The 17,511-nt window shown below is 23.9% G+C and overlaps 1 protein-coding gene across 1 annotated transcript; it reads left to right on the forward strand.

Moving 5' to 3' along the window:
- Nucleotides 1-13,846: 13,846 nt before the first annotated feature.
- Nucleotides 13,847-17,217, forward strand: LOC113549578 (translation machinery-associated protein 16). Its single transcript, XM_026950951.1, has 5 exons — nucleotides 13,847-14,025; nucleotides 14,155-14,234; nucleotides 14,554-14,694; nucleotides 15,975-16,117; nucleotides 17,047-17,217. Exons 1-5 carry the CDS (start codon nucleotides 14,023-14,025, stop codon nucleotides 17,163-17,165), a joined length of 486 nt encoding a protein of 161 aa, XP_026806752.1. The 5' UTR covers nucleotides 13,847-14,022; the 3' UTR covers nucleotides 17,166-17,217.
- Nucleotides 17,218-17,511: the final 294 nt, after the last annotated feature.

Below are 17,511 nucleotides of genomic sequence, written 5' to 3' on the forward strand. Positions count from 1 at the left end.
CAACTGATTAAAATAGTTTTATTACATTTTCTACAGTTGAAAGTTTAATTAAAAAAATATATTTTTTTAATTTATACATTTGAAAAAACCTTTCTACCTATATTAATTAATTTGCTGTATATAGTTAATTATCATGTTTCTAATATTTTATAGACGCGAGACGCAACAATAAAAGAATTTTAATGAATAATCAATTTATAAAATTACATTTAAAGTCCGGAAATGAAAAAAAAGATAAAATTTTTAACATTTAAACGACTAATCATTTTTATTTAGCTTTATTTCGTCAGATATAATACTTAAAGATTTGTATGTATTAATAAATTATAGAAAAATATAATAATATTGGTAGGTATATGTAGCAAAATGGTTACGTTTAAATCGTTTAATAGATTTTTAAGCCTGTTCTTTAAATTATTTGAGTAATCCTATAGCTGATTCAAATAAGTTGATATAATTAGTGGGTGACGTGTCAGACACCTCAGTCCAAGAATAATTTTGGAATTAGTTATTTTTGCAACAATATACGTATGTATACTGAGCCAAAAAAAAAAATACCATGGTTGCATGTATAATAATTGCATTATTTTCTTTAATATTTATATTGTATTAATTTTATTTTTATCGAGTTAATGAACTATTTATATTTATGTGATAAACTAATAATCAATAATATTTGTAATTTTATTCAATTTATAGGAATGTATATATTAAACGTTTATTGACATATCTACATCTGGCGAGATTACGAGAACATATGAGTAAACATGTAATTTTTAACAATGGTAAACATTATTATTTTTATAGTTCATTGAAGTATAGTTTTAGGCATGACACATGGGTGATTATTATATTCAGAAAATTGATCTATATTACTTGGTAAATTTAGAAGTAAAAATTGTGCAGTAATTCAATTAAGATTAAGAATTATCTGCCCAGGGGCAACAATAAAACCATTCAATTAATAATTATATAAAAAAAAAAAATTGTTATAATAGTTTCAAAAAATTTTATAATAAAATAAATTTAAATATTAAAAAAAATACAGTTAAAAAATTTGTATTTTCTTTTTGGATATTACTCAAAATTTTTTTCTATCCTATTATTGTTATAATTATTTATTTTTCTTTTCTGATATGCAAGTACAGTCTTAGTGACAAATATCAGAAATTTGATCAATCGGAAATATAATTTATCATTTTATAGAATGTAAAATCAGTTGTTCTTTATTTTTACAATTTATATTATAATTATTAATATTTTCAGTTTTGGATTTAAAAGTTAAATTTTTTTTTGTTATTTACTATTTCATTAAGTAGGTACATTTATATAAATTAAATCCTAAAATAAAATACAATTATTTATTAGATTTAATTAAATATATACTACTGTTTATGTATAAAATATTTATTATTTTTTTCTAGTTATTTGTTTATTTGAAAATTAATATTTGTGAAGTAAAAATTATTATGGTGACACATAAAAAGGCCATAATTAGAAATTAAATTGTCGATTTTGAGAGAAATATTAAATATACAATATACATCAATAGTGCAGTTAGAGGTCACTGGATCCACACCCCATCCCGCTGAGTTGTTTTAATTTTATAGGTGTTAAGTTTAATTATAAAAACATTACAACATTATTTATATTTTTTTTAAAATTATGAAATTTGTCCTTTTTATTTTTTTAGTGTAGAATATAACATTTTGATTAGTTATAACAATTTCATCAGAAAAATTTTTATTTTATCACTATACATTTTTTTACTGAATCAGTACATTATTTTGTTAAATATGTTGTAGATAGAAATCTTATTACGGAAGCTTTATGATTGGATTCACTGTTTATTAAGAAATATGTAGGGCAAAGTACCCCCCTCCTTGGATTTTATGGAAACTGACGAGTGTTAATTTGTTAATTATTATTATATTATCATTGATGTAGTTCGCCGATGTGACAGTAAACATTAAATAAAATCTACTATATAATTATAAAAATTAATTTATTAATACTTAGTATGTTATTTATTGAAAATTAAAAAGTTATTACACTATTGTTGGATTGTTCTATTATTTATACGAATATTAATATCTCAAACTTCTACATTTGTATAAGGTATAAATAATATATCCGTTATAGCATTGATTATTAAAAATAAATTTAAAAAAATAAAAACGGCGAAATCACGCTGCTGTGTATTATAAGATTCGAGTGTATATCATCATTATGTACTCTAGCTGTAATTAATTTTATTATCATTGAAATTTGGATTCGTTACATTATGATAAAGACAAACGACTCAGAATGGAGAGGATGAGTTAGTCTCTATGTCTAAGAATATTTTATATTTAATTATATTATTATATATACTTATTAGTGGAATGATAATATTACGTTTAACTGATTTTTGCCGAAACAACGCATAGGTTTATTGGTACTTATTAGTTATTATATTATTAATTATTATTTAAAATGCTTATAAATATAGAAAAAAATTACTCTAGATATTTGAAAAATTGATTGTTGAGATGATAACTTAACGTGCTGATTACTTAATACGTGACAGTAAGATACGGATCGTTTCTATTTTGTCATTGCCATAAACATTTGTATTAAGGTCTAAGGGTGACTGTATTCTGCACGCGACAATCTTACTGTTATTTATTGTATTTGTGGTTAATTTTATACAGTATTTGAATACGTGAGCACTGAGAATATTATAGACCATTATCGCATCAGGTACAATCCACTCAAAATCTAAAAATCAATTCACAAGGAAATTAAATAAAAATTAAAATCCTAATTCATTAATAGAATATTTATTGTTTGTTGCTTCCATTAAAAGTTTAAAATTTTTTTAAGGAACTGCCGACTGAAGTTATCTTGCCACTGCTCAATTCGTTGTACAATAAACTCTACACAAATCCATTTGGATACATCCAAATTCTAATTCTAATATAAAGATACTGATTTATTATTAGTTATTAAACGTCGATAATAACATGTATAATATAGACTATATAGAATATAATTAATAATCTAATGATTGTTAATTAATTATACATTTTACTGGATACTTTTAGTGAACACGATGGAGAATAAAATGACTGCATAATATTATTTGTTTTTTTTTTTATTATTATAGCCATTGCTTTTTGTATGTATTACTATAAGCTTTATTTAATTTATCAAATTATGATAAAAATAAATAATATCAATGAATATATTATGCAATTAAACTCTATAGAATAAACATTAAACAAATATAAAAGTATTTCTATTAGTTTAATCACAGTAATTTTTAAAGTTATTTTTTTTACCCCGAATAACATTCTTTAAATTGTTCATGGCTGTAATAAAATTGTTAATTACTTATTTTACGCGATCAAATTGCATTCTAAAGTATTTTCCTTATACAGCAATAAATAATAATACAAGATTAATGTTTAGTCATCATCGAGACATCGATAACTAAATACATTAAAAATGTATATGGGTATACTAGCTATACTATTACTACATTCCTACGGAATCCATGTTAGTGCTATATTTAAGAATATTTATATTTATTATGTATTTTTTTAATTGCTTCGAATTTAGATATAATACATTTTATGTTTTGTGTGTTTAAGAATAATCTTACTATTTTTATTTATTATTTCTGAAATATTTGTTAGTTTTAGTAGATTTAAAACATTGCTATCTTTCTCTAATTTCTGCAAGAAGAGCTATGCATTTGCACATTCGTGCACTTCCCGTGGTATGGCCGTTAGTACCATACGTAATTGGACCTGTCGCCTACTTCGGGGAATGATGACTATGCACCATACAATTAAATAGGCGACCTTGAAGGATCACGTCTCAGTGAATCCATTATGCCAAGTTGGTCCCAAGTCCCAAAAACCTATATATGTTAAGTTTTCGGGTGGTGATAAACTCTTCCGATTTTTAAAAATAGTAAACTGTCCTGATGGTAAATTCTCCCGGGTCAACATTAGGTTTACCTGAAGTAAATGTGTAAACTCTCCCGGATCAACATTATGGTTACCTGTAGGAAATATGAAGCTCTCTCGGGTCAACATTTTCAAACTAAAATATACATTAAAATTCAAAGTTGCAATAAATTAAACAAAACAAGTAAAAACTGTAATACAAAAAATAAGGAAAAAAATATCTCAAAAAATATTAGATAAGAAATAGATACCATAATATAAGTTTTTCAAAATCTATGGATGTCTATTATCAAAAAAAATTTAATTTAAACATTTTTATTTTATTATATACCAGTGGATTTTGTATTTATTTTGTATCTTAGATTTATTTTAAGATTTTTATTAAATTAAATAAGTAGTACTGAAGACCCGGGAGAGTTTACATGTTCCCGTCGGGTATAGTACAGGAGTAGACCCGCGAGAGTTTACCATCGGGAGAGTTTACAATCGCCCAAGTTTTCGTTAGCATTTTAAAATAATTATGTAAACGAACTTTATAAATAAGTTGAATACTGAATATTATATTTAATTTAAACCCACGTACATAATATAAACACGTTTTAGTTATCGAATATTAAATTTATTATTCTTTTTTAATAAAGAAAGTAAAATAAAATGCATTTCCAGTATGGTATTGCAAATTATGTTAATATGACAAAATGTATTGTACACGCATATGAAATATATAAATACTTATATATTTTTAAGAGAATTTTATAAATACGAATGTTTCATAAATAATTCAAAGAAATTGTTGTAAAATATAATATCAAAGAGAACAAGATTATTATAACTTTGAAGTTCAAAAATATAACGCACCAAATAATTTAAATTATAAAAACCAAAGTTATAAAAATATTTTATTTAATAATTTGAAATAGAACTTTCAGAGTAGGTATTTGGTAATTTGTATATAGTAAATACTAATAATACTTACACTGAATATTATTTTTAAGATTAAACTAGTAACTAATTTATAACTATAGATATAAAAATGTAAGGTGTAAGGAACATGTTTAAATAATTTATTTGTTGAATATGTAGGTACTTATTAATAGCTTTCATAAAATACGAAACCACAATTTTTTTTTATAAATATATATAGTATATTAGTATAAATATTATGTTAATTTAGTCAATAAATAAATATAAAACTACTGTAACAATAGTAAATAGAACTTAAATTACAATTAAAGGATTTAAAAATTAAAAATTAATTTTTTAATTTAATGAAAATAATATAATGAGCTGTCAACGGTCTCATAGTTATTAGATAATAACTTGACTACTTATAGTTTATACTAATTTAAATTGTATCTTCTATTCCAGATTTTTTTCATTGTGTCATATTAGATAAATAAGTCTATACATAAAAAAAAAAGATTATAATTCATTACCACACAAGTCTTGAAATACTATTTTTTAAATTTATTTGTATTTAATTATATCGACATGTAAAATGCAATGACAATATAATGTATAGCTTTAACAAGAAGTTAAATTACTGTTACAAAGTAATTGAGAAGGTTACAATTGTTATTCGATGTGTAATATTTAAAAATTGTTTGAAATAATTGGATTTGCTGATTCCGTCTAATAAGATGTCGATGTTACTACATTATGATGATTTTTTTAGGGACACAATTTTTTTACTAAAATAAATTAATTAGTTATCTGCCACCATGATAATGTTTTATATTGAGTCAGTAATGTTATTGTCTTGTTTAATGTAGATAAAAATCATATAAAAATTAGAGGTGGGTGCAAGCCGCTAGGAGGATAATTGTCGACGGTTTCCACTACGCCTATACATTGTAAACCTACAACCTATAACTATTTAGTATTTAATATTATACACGATTTTTTTCAAGTTATCATACAAGTGCAATAATATTATAAAGATATTTTTTAAATTATCAAAGAAAAAAAATGACCAAGACAAAACATATGAAAAAACTAACACAATTAGTCTTTCAAAAAAATATTTTATTCTTATGAAATGCATTTTTTTTTTTTGTTAGAGTAATCAAATTTAATTATTTAAAAATAATAAATTACTAAAATTTAATTGTATATATATATATAAAAAAAAATGAAAATAATAAGTATATTAGGCACATATTATTTGTGTAAAATTATTATTGTATTTACTTCTTTACTAACTGAATACAGTGTTACTTTTGCATAGTTTTGATAACAATTATGTTATATTTGTTAGATTAATTGGTTGAAATTGAAATCACATTATAGTAACTAAAAAATATAATGTTATTAAATCTTTACGTAATATTCGCTTACTTTAAAATTCTATAATTTATAACTGGTGGAAAAGTGAATGACGTATTTTTTTAATTTGGCGAAAAACGAAAAGTTCATTTTTTACAGAAATCTATGACACTCGAGCCCCCCCTGGGTATTAACAATTTTATCATAATTGCCGCTCTGTCTACTCACATGCTTTATCCCATATTCCTATATCTCTGCAGTCAACTACCTTATAACAATTTTCGAATCATTCGTCTAATAGGCACTGCTAGATACATCACCTTTTATCACTTTAATTTATGTATATATTATATATTTACCTTGTTTTTATATTAATTAACTATTCGCAGTTACTTAATTGTGTTCTTTTTATTTTTATCCCGTATTTATGCGCAAAATAAAATTGTTAATTTAAATAGGAATTACCCATTTCCACCAAAATTTGAAATGACCGTTTCCGTCAATTTAAAAAATATTTTATCAAGAAATATTTTTTTGTATTGTTTACTTTAATAGTATTTATAGGTATTTTTATCTGTACCAAACTTAATCGTTCTATATAAATAAGTATAATGATTTCTTTATCTATTCCCAGCGATTACTATATTAGGTTTTTGACACTCTTAATCAAAACTTAAACAAACAACAACTAATTGGTCAGTCGGAGATACATATTGTGATTGAATTTATTTCCAGTATAGGTTTTGTTTATTTATTATATGCACGCCTATGCATAGTATTTTGTTTTTGTATTATTTTTAATTTTAATATTTTAGAGAAGTGTTAAAATTGCTGAAAGTTTAATTTACTGTTTTCATATAACTTACGTGGCTTATAATTTATTTTTTTTTAAACGCATTATTGCGTTTGAAAGACAGTTTTGGTTATTTTTTGATAGTTTTTAGGACATTTAAATCAGGACCCTAGATATTAGCATGTCATTTATCCGACCATAGCTTTTAGAGAACTGTGCGCGAGATTCCATTAGGCCCATTCGTCGGACAGTGGGCTCTTTTAGATTGTTTTATGTGCGTCCCGACCGCGGGATCGCGTGTCTTGCTTAATTTTTATGGAAACGTGTTGGTATACTATCACGATTTGTGTGACACGTGAAAAAATACACGCCGATATGAAATATAATATACGAAAACGTTGGCGTGTTCATAGGCCGTGTATTAATGCGTTCATGAATCATGCATTCGAGCGACGTTCCTGTTCGCCGGGAAAAATATTCGTTGACGTCGTCGCTCAAAGCTAGGTTACACATTGCGTAACAATATTAATATTTATTACAAATAAAAAATAACAAAATCAAAGTCTTTAGGTCGTGCAGGTTGGATATCAACATTATAATCCGTGTTTCTGCAGCTTTTACAGCTTCGTTTACATTATAAATTTTAACAACTGATATACCTATTATTAATATTTATTATTAAGTAGTAAGTAAAAAATAAAATATTGTTGTTTCTTTCTGCTTCAATCCAATTCATCTTCGTCATTATTAACAATGCGTATCCTTCCCCAACCATATATAGAGTTTAATCTATTTATACAATAATTTAAGTAGTCATTTTATTATAATTTTTACATCGATAATTTTCTATATCACTTATATAGTTATATCTTATATGTAATTTGTTCATATCAACATTACATTATCACCAAATTTTACGGCCCACGGGGATAGGTTTAAATAAAAAAAATATACATTAATACATATAACGTGTAAGGCGGAAGTATATTTACATGTACAAATGCATTAATGCGATCATATCAGCCAATATACCTAGCTACTGTACCTAAATGCATGTCCGTATATATTATATCTTATAATATTTACCTACTTTGAATAATTTATCCCTAGCAAACGTAACTATTTTAATAATATTTCGGAGTGATGAATCTGATGAGTAGTGGTTTATATATATTCTAACATCTAGCATATTCAATACAATATTGCAGGCAATCGTCGGTTTACGAGCAACATTGCGATTTATTTTTCGTCAGCAAACAATATTTCAAATTACAATGAAGTAACAGTACTGTTATACGTGCATAATGTGATAAGGATAACTAAACTAGTACTCTATTAATTCTATAATATCTATAGAGTATAATATGTTAATTAATGTTCAACTCAAATGATGGTGACTCAATTATCGTAGAATGATTAACTTATGTAATCAATGTAATATATATAAGATGACGACGGTTACATTGTTAAGTGAACGTCTAAATAGAGGAACGCATTGGTTATCATAATATGACACCGCACTAATGGTAAATGTATATTAAATTAATTTTACACTACTGTACTTACTGAAAATCATATTTTGTGCTGTTGCTAGTGGTTTTTCGGCGAATCGAAATTTTCAAAATGCTTTGTTAGTTAATACGCATATTAATATTACAAACAACTGAATAAGATACTACAGAAAAGCTCACCATATGTGCACTGTATATAGTGTATTTTGAGAAGTTTATATAAATAATTATCTATCTTATACAAAGTGCGTTAACGAGTTTATAGAACCTACATAAAATTTGTATGTAGACACTTTAGATCAGGGGTGGCCAACATGACTATGTATGCGAGCCACATATATTAATGCAATTATATCAAGAGCCAAATTATCTAATCTGTACTTTTATACCACAAAAATAATAAAAATTGCTAACATCCGATAAACATATCAAATTACGAAATATGAAATTATAAAATAATAATAATAAAAACATATTTTTTTTTTATAAATGTATGCAAAAAAAATTAAAATTTTTGTAAATAAGACCGCGACCCGCAATTTGGCCACACCTTATATATAGTATCATTAGCCTATAGGCTAATATAATTGATCAAAATTAGTTTAAAAAAATACAAAAAAAAATAAAAATTATGGTTTTTGTAAATAAGACCGTGAGCCGCATACGTCGATGAAGAAAGCCGCAATTTGGCCACCCCTGCTATAGATCATGAATTTTCCGTGGTTTTATAACTCCGAAACTATATTTTGTAATTTTTAATTATTAAAATATATTTGCTTTTTCATGGGTCGAAATTAAACAAATAAGTTTATTGTTCTTTTTTTTTATTTAATTTGTATTCATCGGTGATGTCCAGTCTGTTAAAGTGAAACAAATGCTTGCGTAAAAATAAATTATATTCGAAAAATATGTTAAAAGGCTACCGACGTTTATTAAAAAACTTTTGTGAAAATTTATAATATAATAATATATAATTTATTAGTATAAAATCGCTTTTTTTATTCACAACGATGCTAAGTATTGATTTAACAATAATTAAAAAAATTATTTAAAAAAATATATTTTTCTGTGAACATTCATATAAAAACATAAAATTATTGTTCAAAATGTTTTATGTGCCACGTATACAGAAAAATCGAATTTATACACCATTTAAAATGTAAATTTTTCTTATTATTCTTAATAGAATTTTTCCAAGCATTAGAAAAAAATTACCGAAAACTCAATTCAAATAGTTTATAAAAATTGTTACGATTTGGTGTACCTATCTATACTTAGTATTATACCTAGTATTCGATTATTTAGATTTTAGTATTTAAATTTGAATTATTATTATTTTTATATTATACATTTTTATAAATTTATTAATAATGACTGCATAGTGAATAAACGGTATATATGTATAATTTCTGTATTCATGGTTAAGTTCCTAATACTATTGTTGAAAAATTGTCGCTCCAACTTTTTACAAAATTTATGTGATTGGACTCATTAATTGCAAAGTGTTATGGAACATGGACATTATGAACCAAGGTACCATAATATATGCATGTGTGTTGTGTATTCATTATTTTAAAATTAAACAACGTTGTAGGAATGAACATTTGTAAATTTTATACAAATGATTAATGCATATTTCAGTTCAATAATGGTGCGTTAGTCGTTCCCGCTAAATTTATTTCTATCTACACGTCTAAAATGTAGTTTAATAACCATTTTAAGTTACTATGAATAACTATAGACACACAAGAAAACGGTTCTCGTGTTGACCTCCAAAAATTTGTTTGACAAAATGTTTCTGATTAAAGTTTAAAAATTTAAATTTGAATTTTGAATTAAATTAATTTAATAGTAATAAAATTTATATTACAATAATATTATATAATATATTATACAGTCAAATATATCTGAAAATGCTATAAATCATAAAATATTCATTATTTTAAATAATTGTTGCATACCTTTTTTAAAAATGTCATTCTTGAAATAGTTTTGTTTTTCTATTTTTCTCTGCATTTTATGTATGAATGAATCGTTTTATTTTATAACATCTTATAGATTTTTGAATACCTAAGTTGTAACTGTTGATTTTAATGTTTATATTATTGTTCTTAACATTTGAAATTAAAATGTTTAAAAATGTATTGAATTGTGTATATGTTTTATAGAATTTTTTATTAAACGAGTTAAATGTGGAGATGTTTTGTATAATAGAAGTATTTAGGCGTATTTTCGTTCTTACGTACGGGTCTAGTAAAGCAATAAAAATTCTGAAAATTTAAAATTTTAGATTCTAAGTGTACTTACAAATGAAAAAGTTTCGATTTTAAACTTTGAGTTTTCGGATAGCAAATTGGAAACTAGTTTGTATTTTAGAGTGGTTAAACCATTATTTTAATAATATAATAATGGATTTACGTAAAAATTCCTAAATACTTTTTTTATATATTCGGAAAAAAACAAACTAAATATTAAAAAAAACTGGGATAAAATTTACCTTAAAATTAATATAGATGACATTTTTGATATATAAATTTTATACATATTATATTTACTTAAATACTAATTACTAATTAGTAATTTATAATAATAATTAATAACTGTTTTTTTACATTTGTATATTACCAAGGTAAAACACAAATAAATAAAAATAATAAAAATAATTTATCGCTGAACGCGTAAATTGCAAAAATTTTAAACTTTAACAACTTTATATTAAATGAAGTTACCTATCGTGATGTATACAGAATGTCCCACGGAGAATTGTCAAATGAAATAATGAAATTACTTTTGTTCTAATCAATATTTTAATAACATTTCTTTTAAAAGTCATAGGCACTTGCACTACATTTTTAGTATACATTTTTTAATTTTTATTTTTTAATACCGAAAATAAAAAATTTCAAAATTTCAAAAATATTCAAAATAGCCAATTTGTAAATTTGATTTAAAGAAAAAATTTATGTCCAGTGGCTGATTTTTTACAATTTTTTTCAAATATCGATATTCTTGTTAGGTAAATTACGATCTACTTTATGTTAGAAACATTATAATTTCAAAAAATATAATTTTTTTTTTAAATATGTTATAGAAACATTTTTAAATAGGTGCATGTTAAAATCTAACTATTTTTTTATTGTTTTACATAAACTATAGATAATTTACTTAACAAGAATATTGATATTTAAAAAAATTGTAAAAAATCAGCCACTGGACTTAAATAATGTTTTTACTATATATCTAAATTTTTTTAAATTAGATTCCCAAATTGGCTCTTTTCGAATATTTTGGAAATTTTTTTATCAATTTTTAGTATTAAAAAATAAAAATTAAAAAATGTATTCTAAAAATTTAGCACAAGTGTCTATGAATTATATTTATAAGAATTTTTTAAAAAATATTGATTAGAATAAAAGTTATTTCATTTGTCAGTTCTTCGTGGGACACGCCGTATATACGAATATACATACATATATATATATATTTTTTGATAAAAACCAAGTAGAAGAAGGAAAACTAATTTTTTTTTTTATCGAAATCTATCCAGTAGTTATTTTGCGTGATGCGCGCAGAACGGCAGACCTCTATAATTTTATTTATATAGATTATGAAATGCACCTATATACAAATACCTACTCAGAACATGTTTATTTTATTAAGTACAATGTATTTATAGGTTTTCATTATAAAAACCATAAACCATAAACTATATTTTATAGTTTCCTGGTTATATTATACCTATAAAATTATTCCTTATAATTCATAATGTATTTATATTATTAATCAATATTTCAATTTTGATCTAGTCAACCAATGAAATTATGTGTAGGTAATATGAAATTAGTTAGTGATAATTAAATTTACCATTTTAGCATTTAATGTCGATACACACAATTAACTATTAAGTCATTCGAAGAATAAAATTAATTAAATTTTGTTGTACGAGGGTATTTTTGGAATTACTAATCAATTAAACTAATTTTGACCAATTATATTAGCCTATAGGCTAATAATATTATATATAAGGTGTGGCCAAATTGCGGATCGCGGTCTTATTTATAAAAATTTTAATTTTTTTTGCATACATTTATAAAAAAAAAAAATGTTTTTATTATTATTATTTTATAATTTCATATTTCGTAATTTGATATGTTTATCGGATGTTAGCTATCTTCATTAATTTTGTGGTATAAAAGTACAGATTAAATAATTTGGCTCTTGATATAATTGCATTAATATATGTGGCTCGCGTACATAGTCATGTTGGCCACCCCTGCTATGTATAGTATAGCATATAATATTGTGGTCAATGAATAATTGAGAATTTTTCAAAGTTCAGTACCTAGTATAAAAGTATTAACTTTAATTAGTAAACATAATAATATAGATACCTATTACTAAGTATTTTCATCGATATCGGGATGGAACTACCACGTTTGCAAATAAATGAGGCTCGTTTATTTATGAAATATGAATTTACGATCAACCCAAGTTGTCGGATGATTAATTTGTAGAATCGTACAAATTTAATTTTCAGCACATTTTTTTAATGCATTTTGATATAAAACTATATTTTAATACCATGGAAATCATCAGGAATTTTTTGTTTCTTTATATTTGTATAAGGGCCAGGTGGTTAAGATTTCTGATTGATGACCTCAAATTACTTCTAACTCTTTCAGTTTCTCTTGCTCGAGTAGGTAATATTTTAAGATGTGGCATGGTATGGTAAGGGTGGATGCTTAGACGCATAATTTCACATACTATGGGCCATTGGCAGAACCTGTAATCTGCTGTGAGTATTTTAATATTGCAGTGAATTCTGTGGCGGCAAGGCTCAATTACAGGAAAAGTTGGGGATGTTAATCATTGCAGGACGCCAGGACTCCTGGATGTTTAGGTAATACCTAGCTTATTTTCATTGTTTATCACAAATTTCTTAATAATTAATAGTTTTTAATTGGTAAGAATGGTAAGATATTATGATATCATAATCAAATAATACATAATATATTTTGAAAATACTTGATGAATTTGTAATTCGTGATATTTTACCGTTACTTGTTATTGTAGAAATAGGCGCCAACTGCATGGGTCCTCCCATTGAAAAGATTCAGTTTCTCAAACCGTTTTTACGGAATATTATATTATCTGAGATTTATAACAAAACCTGGCGCCTATGAGTGTAGTAAAGTTGTAGGCTTGTTGCATCTCATATTCTAGTATTATATTATTATTCTGTGATACTGGTTTAGTTGTTGAAAATGATGATACCTGTTATCATGACAATGTAAGGTCGTTATCAGATACAAGTTAAGTCACGTGTAATGTCCAAGACAAATAACTAAACACTTAAGAGCTAAATACTTACTACTTATTACTTGTAAAATTTAAAATTTTTATGTTATTGTAAATTGTAATTAAGATAAATTGTGAATGTTAAAATAATTATTTAAGTTTGAAACAGTATAACAATTTTACATTTCTACAAATAATCATGGTAAATTGATTTTAACATAGCATTTTCATACAATATACTCTAAAATGCTGTATTTTTTTAATTCTTGTTATTAGTATTGATTATAATTGTAATTTTAATTTAGTAAACTTTAGTTATTGTATTTTTTAGGGTAAACCAAAAACCACTATATTAAATGCCAATCATCCAAACAGTAGAAAAACAAAGCAATTGATTAAAACTAAACACAAGTAAGATACAACATTTTAAATTCATAGTTTATTGAATTATATTGTATAATAATCATAATTATAAAGTTATAAGTAATAACTGTTTTGAAGGTTTTTTAATATTTGTTTACAATAAAAAATATTACATTATGTATAGGTATGCGACAACATGGTGATATTACCACATTAAGTTTAAAATGTATAAAAAATGTTTTGTATTCATTATCTACTATTATTTAAAAGATAAATTTTTTTATTAATAGGACATAGGTTATTAAGTATTTTATGAACACATTTTTTGTTTATATATTTAATTTTAAAATGTATGTTATGGTTTTAGGATAGCATTTCGGGACAAGAAGAAGTATGTTAACTTAGCAAAACCAAGCTTACTATGTGAAAAATTAATTTGGTTCAGAGATAATATTGATAACACAATTGAGCAATATACTCAGGATACTCTCTCATCATTAATTGAGAAGTATGTATTTATTATTATACATATTGTATTTATATTTAGCTTACATTTTATTCTTTGTAATGCAACTTAAGATTATAAGATATAATACTTTTTTAAATGGCATAATTATATTAGCGGTTAATATACAGTTAAAAATGAAAAGTATATAAATATCAGTTGGTACGCTTGCCATCTTTTGATTTGTTCAATAGTTTCATTAAAAATAAAAAATAATTACCAAAAATAGTCAAATTAATGCAATTTTGAAGACATTTTATGTTTTTTATTGAAATTAAAAAAAAATTTGGTCTTATAAACAGGAAATCACTGTTGTATTTTTTAGAGTTTAAAGTAAATAAAATAATATTTTATCCATAGAATGAACCGCTTTATTCAATTTGGTATATTGAAGTAAAATATCTGCTCCAATTGATAATATTCTATTCCTCCATTATTTTTGGGTTTCTATCCTATTTTATTTATTTCTACTTCTATTTAAAAAAATTGTTACTAATAATATGTTACTTTTATTAATAGCTTAGAAAAATATTACAGGATAGTAATTAATATTGATTATAAATTTATAATATTTAAAAATTATTCATTGATAGTTAAATTAAATTCAAAAATGTGTTTAATATATTCTCAACACCTATGTATATGATATATATATTTATAGCAATAGTAGTGATGCTAATATAAATAATGTATTGAAAACTTATTTTCAATGTTTATTGGTAAAAAATGAATAAGTGATTTTTTGATAAAAATTGAACATTTATAAAAAAAATATTGACCCTAGTAATCATCGTTTATAATTTCCCTTCCAAATAAATGTATATTAAAATTTGAATCTTTAATTTTATTTCTTCTGTGTGGAATGGTTTTTTAATCTGTTACTGAAAAAAAATAGTATACATATTAATAATAATAAGAAGTAAATAATGCATATTAGGGATGTACACAAGGGGGTGTTTTGGATGTTATAACACCCCCGAAATATTTGGATTTTTGCATGGTTATTTACTTATTCAATTTTAATATTAATTTTGTTAGATTTATGTTTGTATCTAAAAAAAGTATTTTAAGTATACCTAATTTTCATAAAAAATTTTTGTATATTTATTAAAAAAAGTTCTACTTTTCAACAACTGATTTTCAACCTCCCCCCCTCCCCCGAAAAAAAACTTTTTTCTGCGTTCGTCCCTGATGCATATCATTTTGATATACTCACAATAATTAATATCTTTTATTATTAAATAGTATTGATTCAATATTGAATAATATAATTTATTTTTTAGATATCTTAGCCGTTTTGACCATGAAGCCAGTATAATTAAAGCAAGACATAAAGATAAGGGCAATCGACGATTTGCCAGTCGAGAAGATGTCATTAGACATACAATAGAACGAGAAAGAGAAGAGTATAATACAGCTGGCATTGGTGAGTATATAGAATACCATAATCTTTTTCTGGAATAAATTATGTATTTATGTTTAAAAGTAATAAATAAGTTAATTGTAAATATTTAAAATGTATATATATTGGTGGTAAAAATTGTTTTATATATTTTTAATGTGAATCAGTTATATAATAAACATTAATGGAACTGAACAAAATAAGTATAGATATCTGTTATTTGGTAGGGCTGTGATTTTTTTTGCATCATATCTTAGGTAACTATATCCCTTAATATTTATGTTCAGTAAATTATATGAAAATATGTATAATGGTATAAAAGGAATTGTTCAAAATTATCAATATCTCTAGAATTTTTATCTATTTATTACATATAACATTTTTGATGCGCCACGCATTCATTTCGAATTGATTTATTGATTATATTTTTAATTATTTTTAGAATAAAAATTTTGAAGTTCATATTAAGTCAGTTATATTTTTGATTTCTTAGGTATGGTTTAAGATAATATTTGTTTCTCTTTTTAAAAATATTTAGTAATTAAATAATTGTAATTTAACCTAAAGATTATTATATTATTACCTAAGTTAAGAATTTGCTTCTTAATAAATAGTTGGTTCTGTCAACCTTAATATTGACATATTAATCATTCAATATAAATATAATCCTATAGGTAATATAAATAATCAGGTATTTGTCTTAAACAATAATTTGTTCAGGTATACCAATAATTATTTTATTTTGAACTATATTTTTAAGATATTATTCCTGTTCAATAGTTTTATGAGTATAATAATGTTAAAACTGCTGAACTCAATAATATTTTTGAAAATATTTTAGTTTTTGAACATTTTATGTAGGTATTAGTATACTAAATATTGGTATAATCATAATTTTAAGAATGATAATAATTTAATATATCTAATTCATTTGATTTTTTTAAATTATTTAGAAGTGCCAAATATACTTGAAGCCAGTCAATTACTGTATTTGCGCACCTGGGATGGTGATATAAAGTATCTACCAAATATCAAAATAATTCGTTTTCGCTGTTTAAATTTAAACCATTAATTAAACCATTATTAAAAATATTAAATTATAAATGTTACTATCATGCTATATATTACTATTGTTGTTCATTTTTATTATTCCTAAATATTTTTTTTTCATTTGCTAAAATTTGTGTGTCATTATGTAATGATCACGATTAGGGACTTAGTATTTGCTTATTTTTTTGACTTGAATTAAATTCTAGTTAAGTGTTATGCTCATTTATTTCTGGCATCATTGATAAAAATTGGTTGCCAGATGGGTCGTTTTTACATTGAATACAGTATAGTTTCACTTGTTTTATTTTCTACGTTGAAGCGATATATTTGGTATCAATAAACTACTAACAAAAACTAATTGATTTTTG

This window comes from Rhopalosiphum maidis, chromosome 4, assembly GCF_003676215.2.
Source record: "Rhopalosiphum maidis isolate BTI-1 chromosome 4, ASM367621v3, whole genome shotgun sequence".
Classification (NCBI taxonomy): domain Eukaryota; kingdom Metazoa; phylum Arthropoda; class Insecta; order Hemiptera; family Aphididae; genus Rhopalosiphum; species Rhopalosiphum maidis.

Excerpts from the sequence above, each read along its gene's own strand:
- LOC113549578 (XM_026950951.1), top strand. Across the intron at positions 14,235-14,553 it reads TTGATTAAAACTAAACACAA|GATAGCATTTCGGGACAAGA; the intron begins GTAAGATACAAC and ends TTATGGTTTTAG. Across the intron at positions 16,118-17,046 it reads GTATAATACAGCTGGCATTG|AAGTGCCAAATATACTTGAA; the intron begins GTGAGTATATAG and ends TAAATTATTTAG.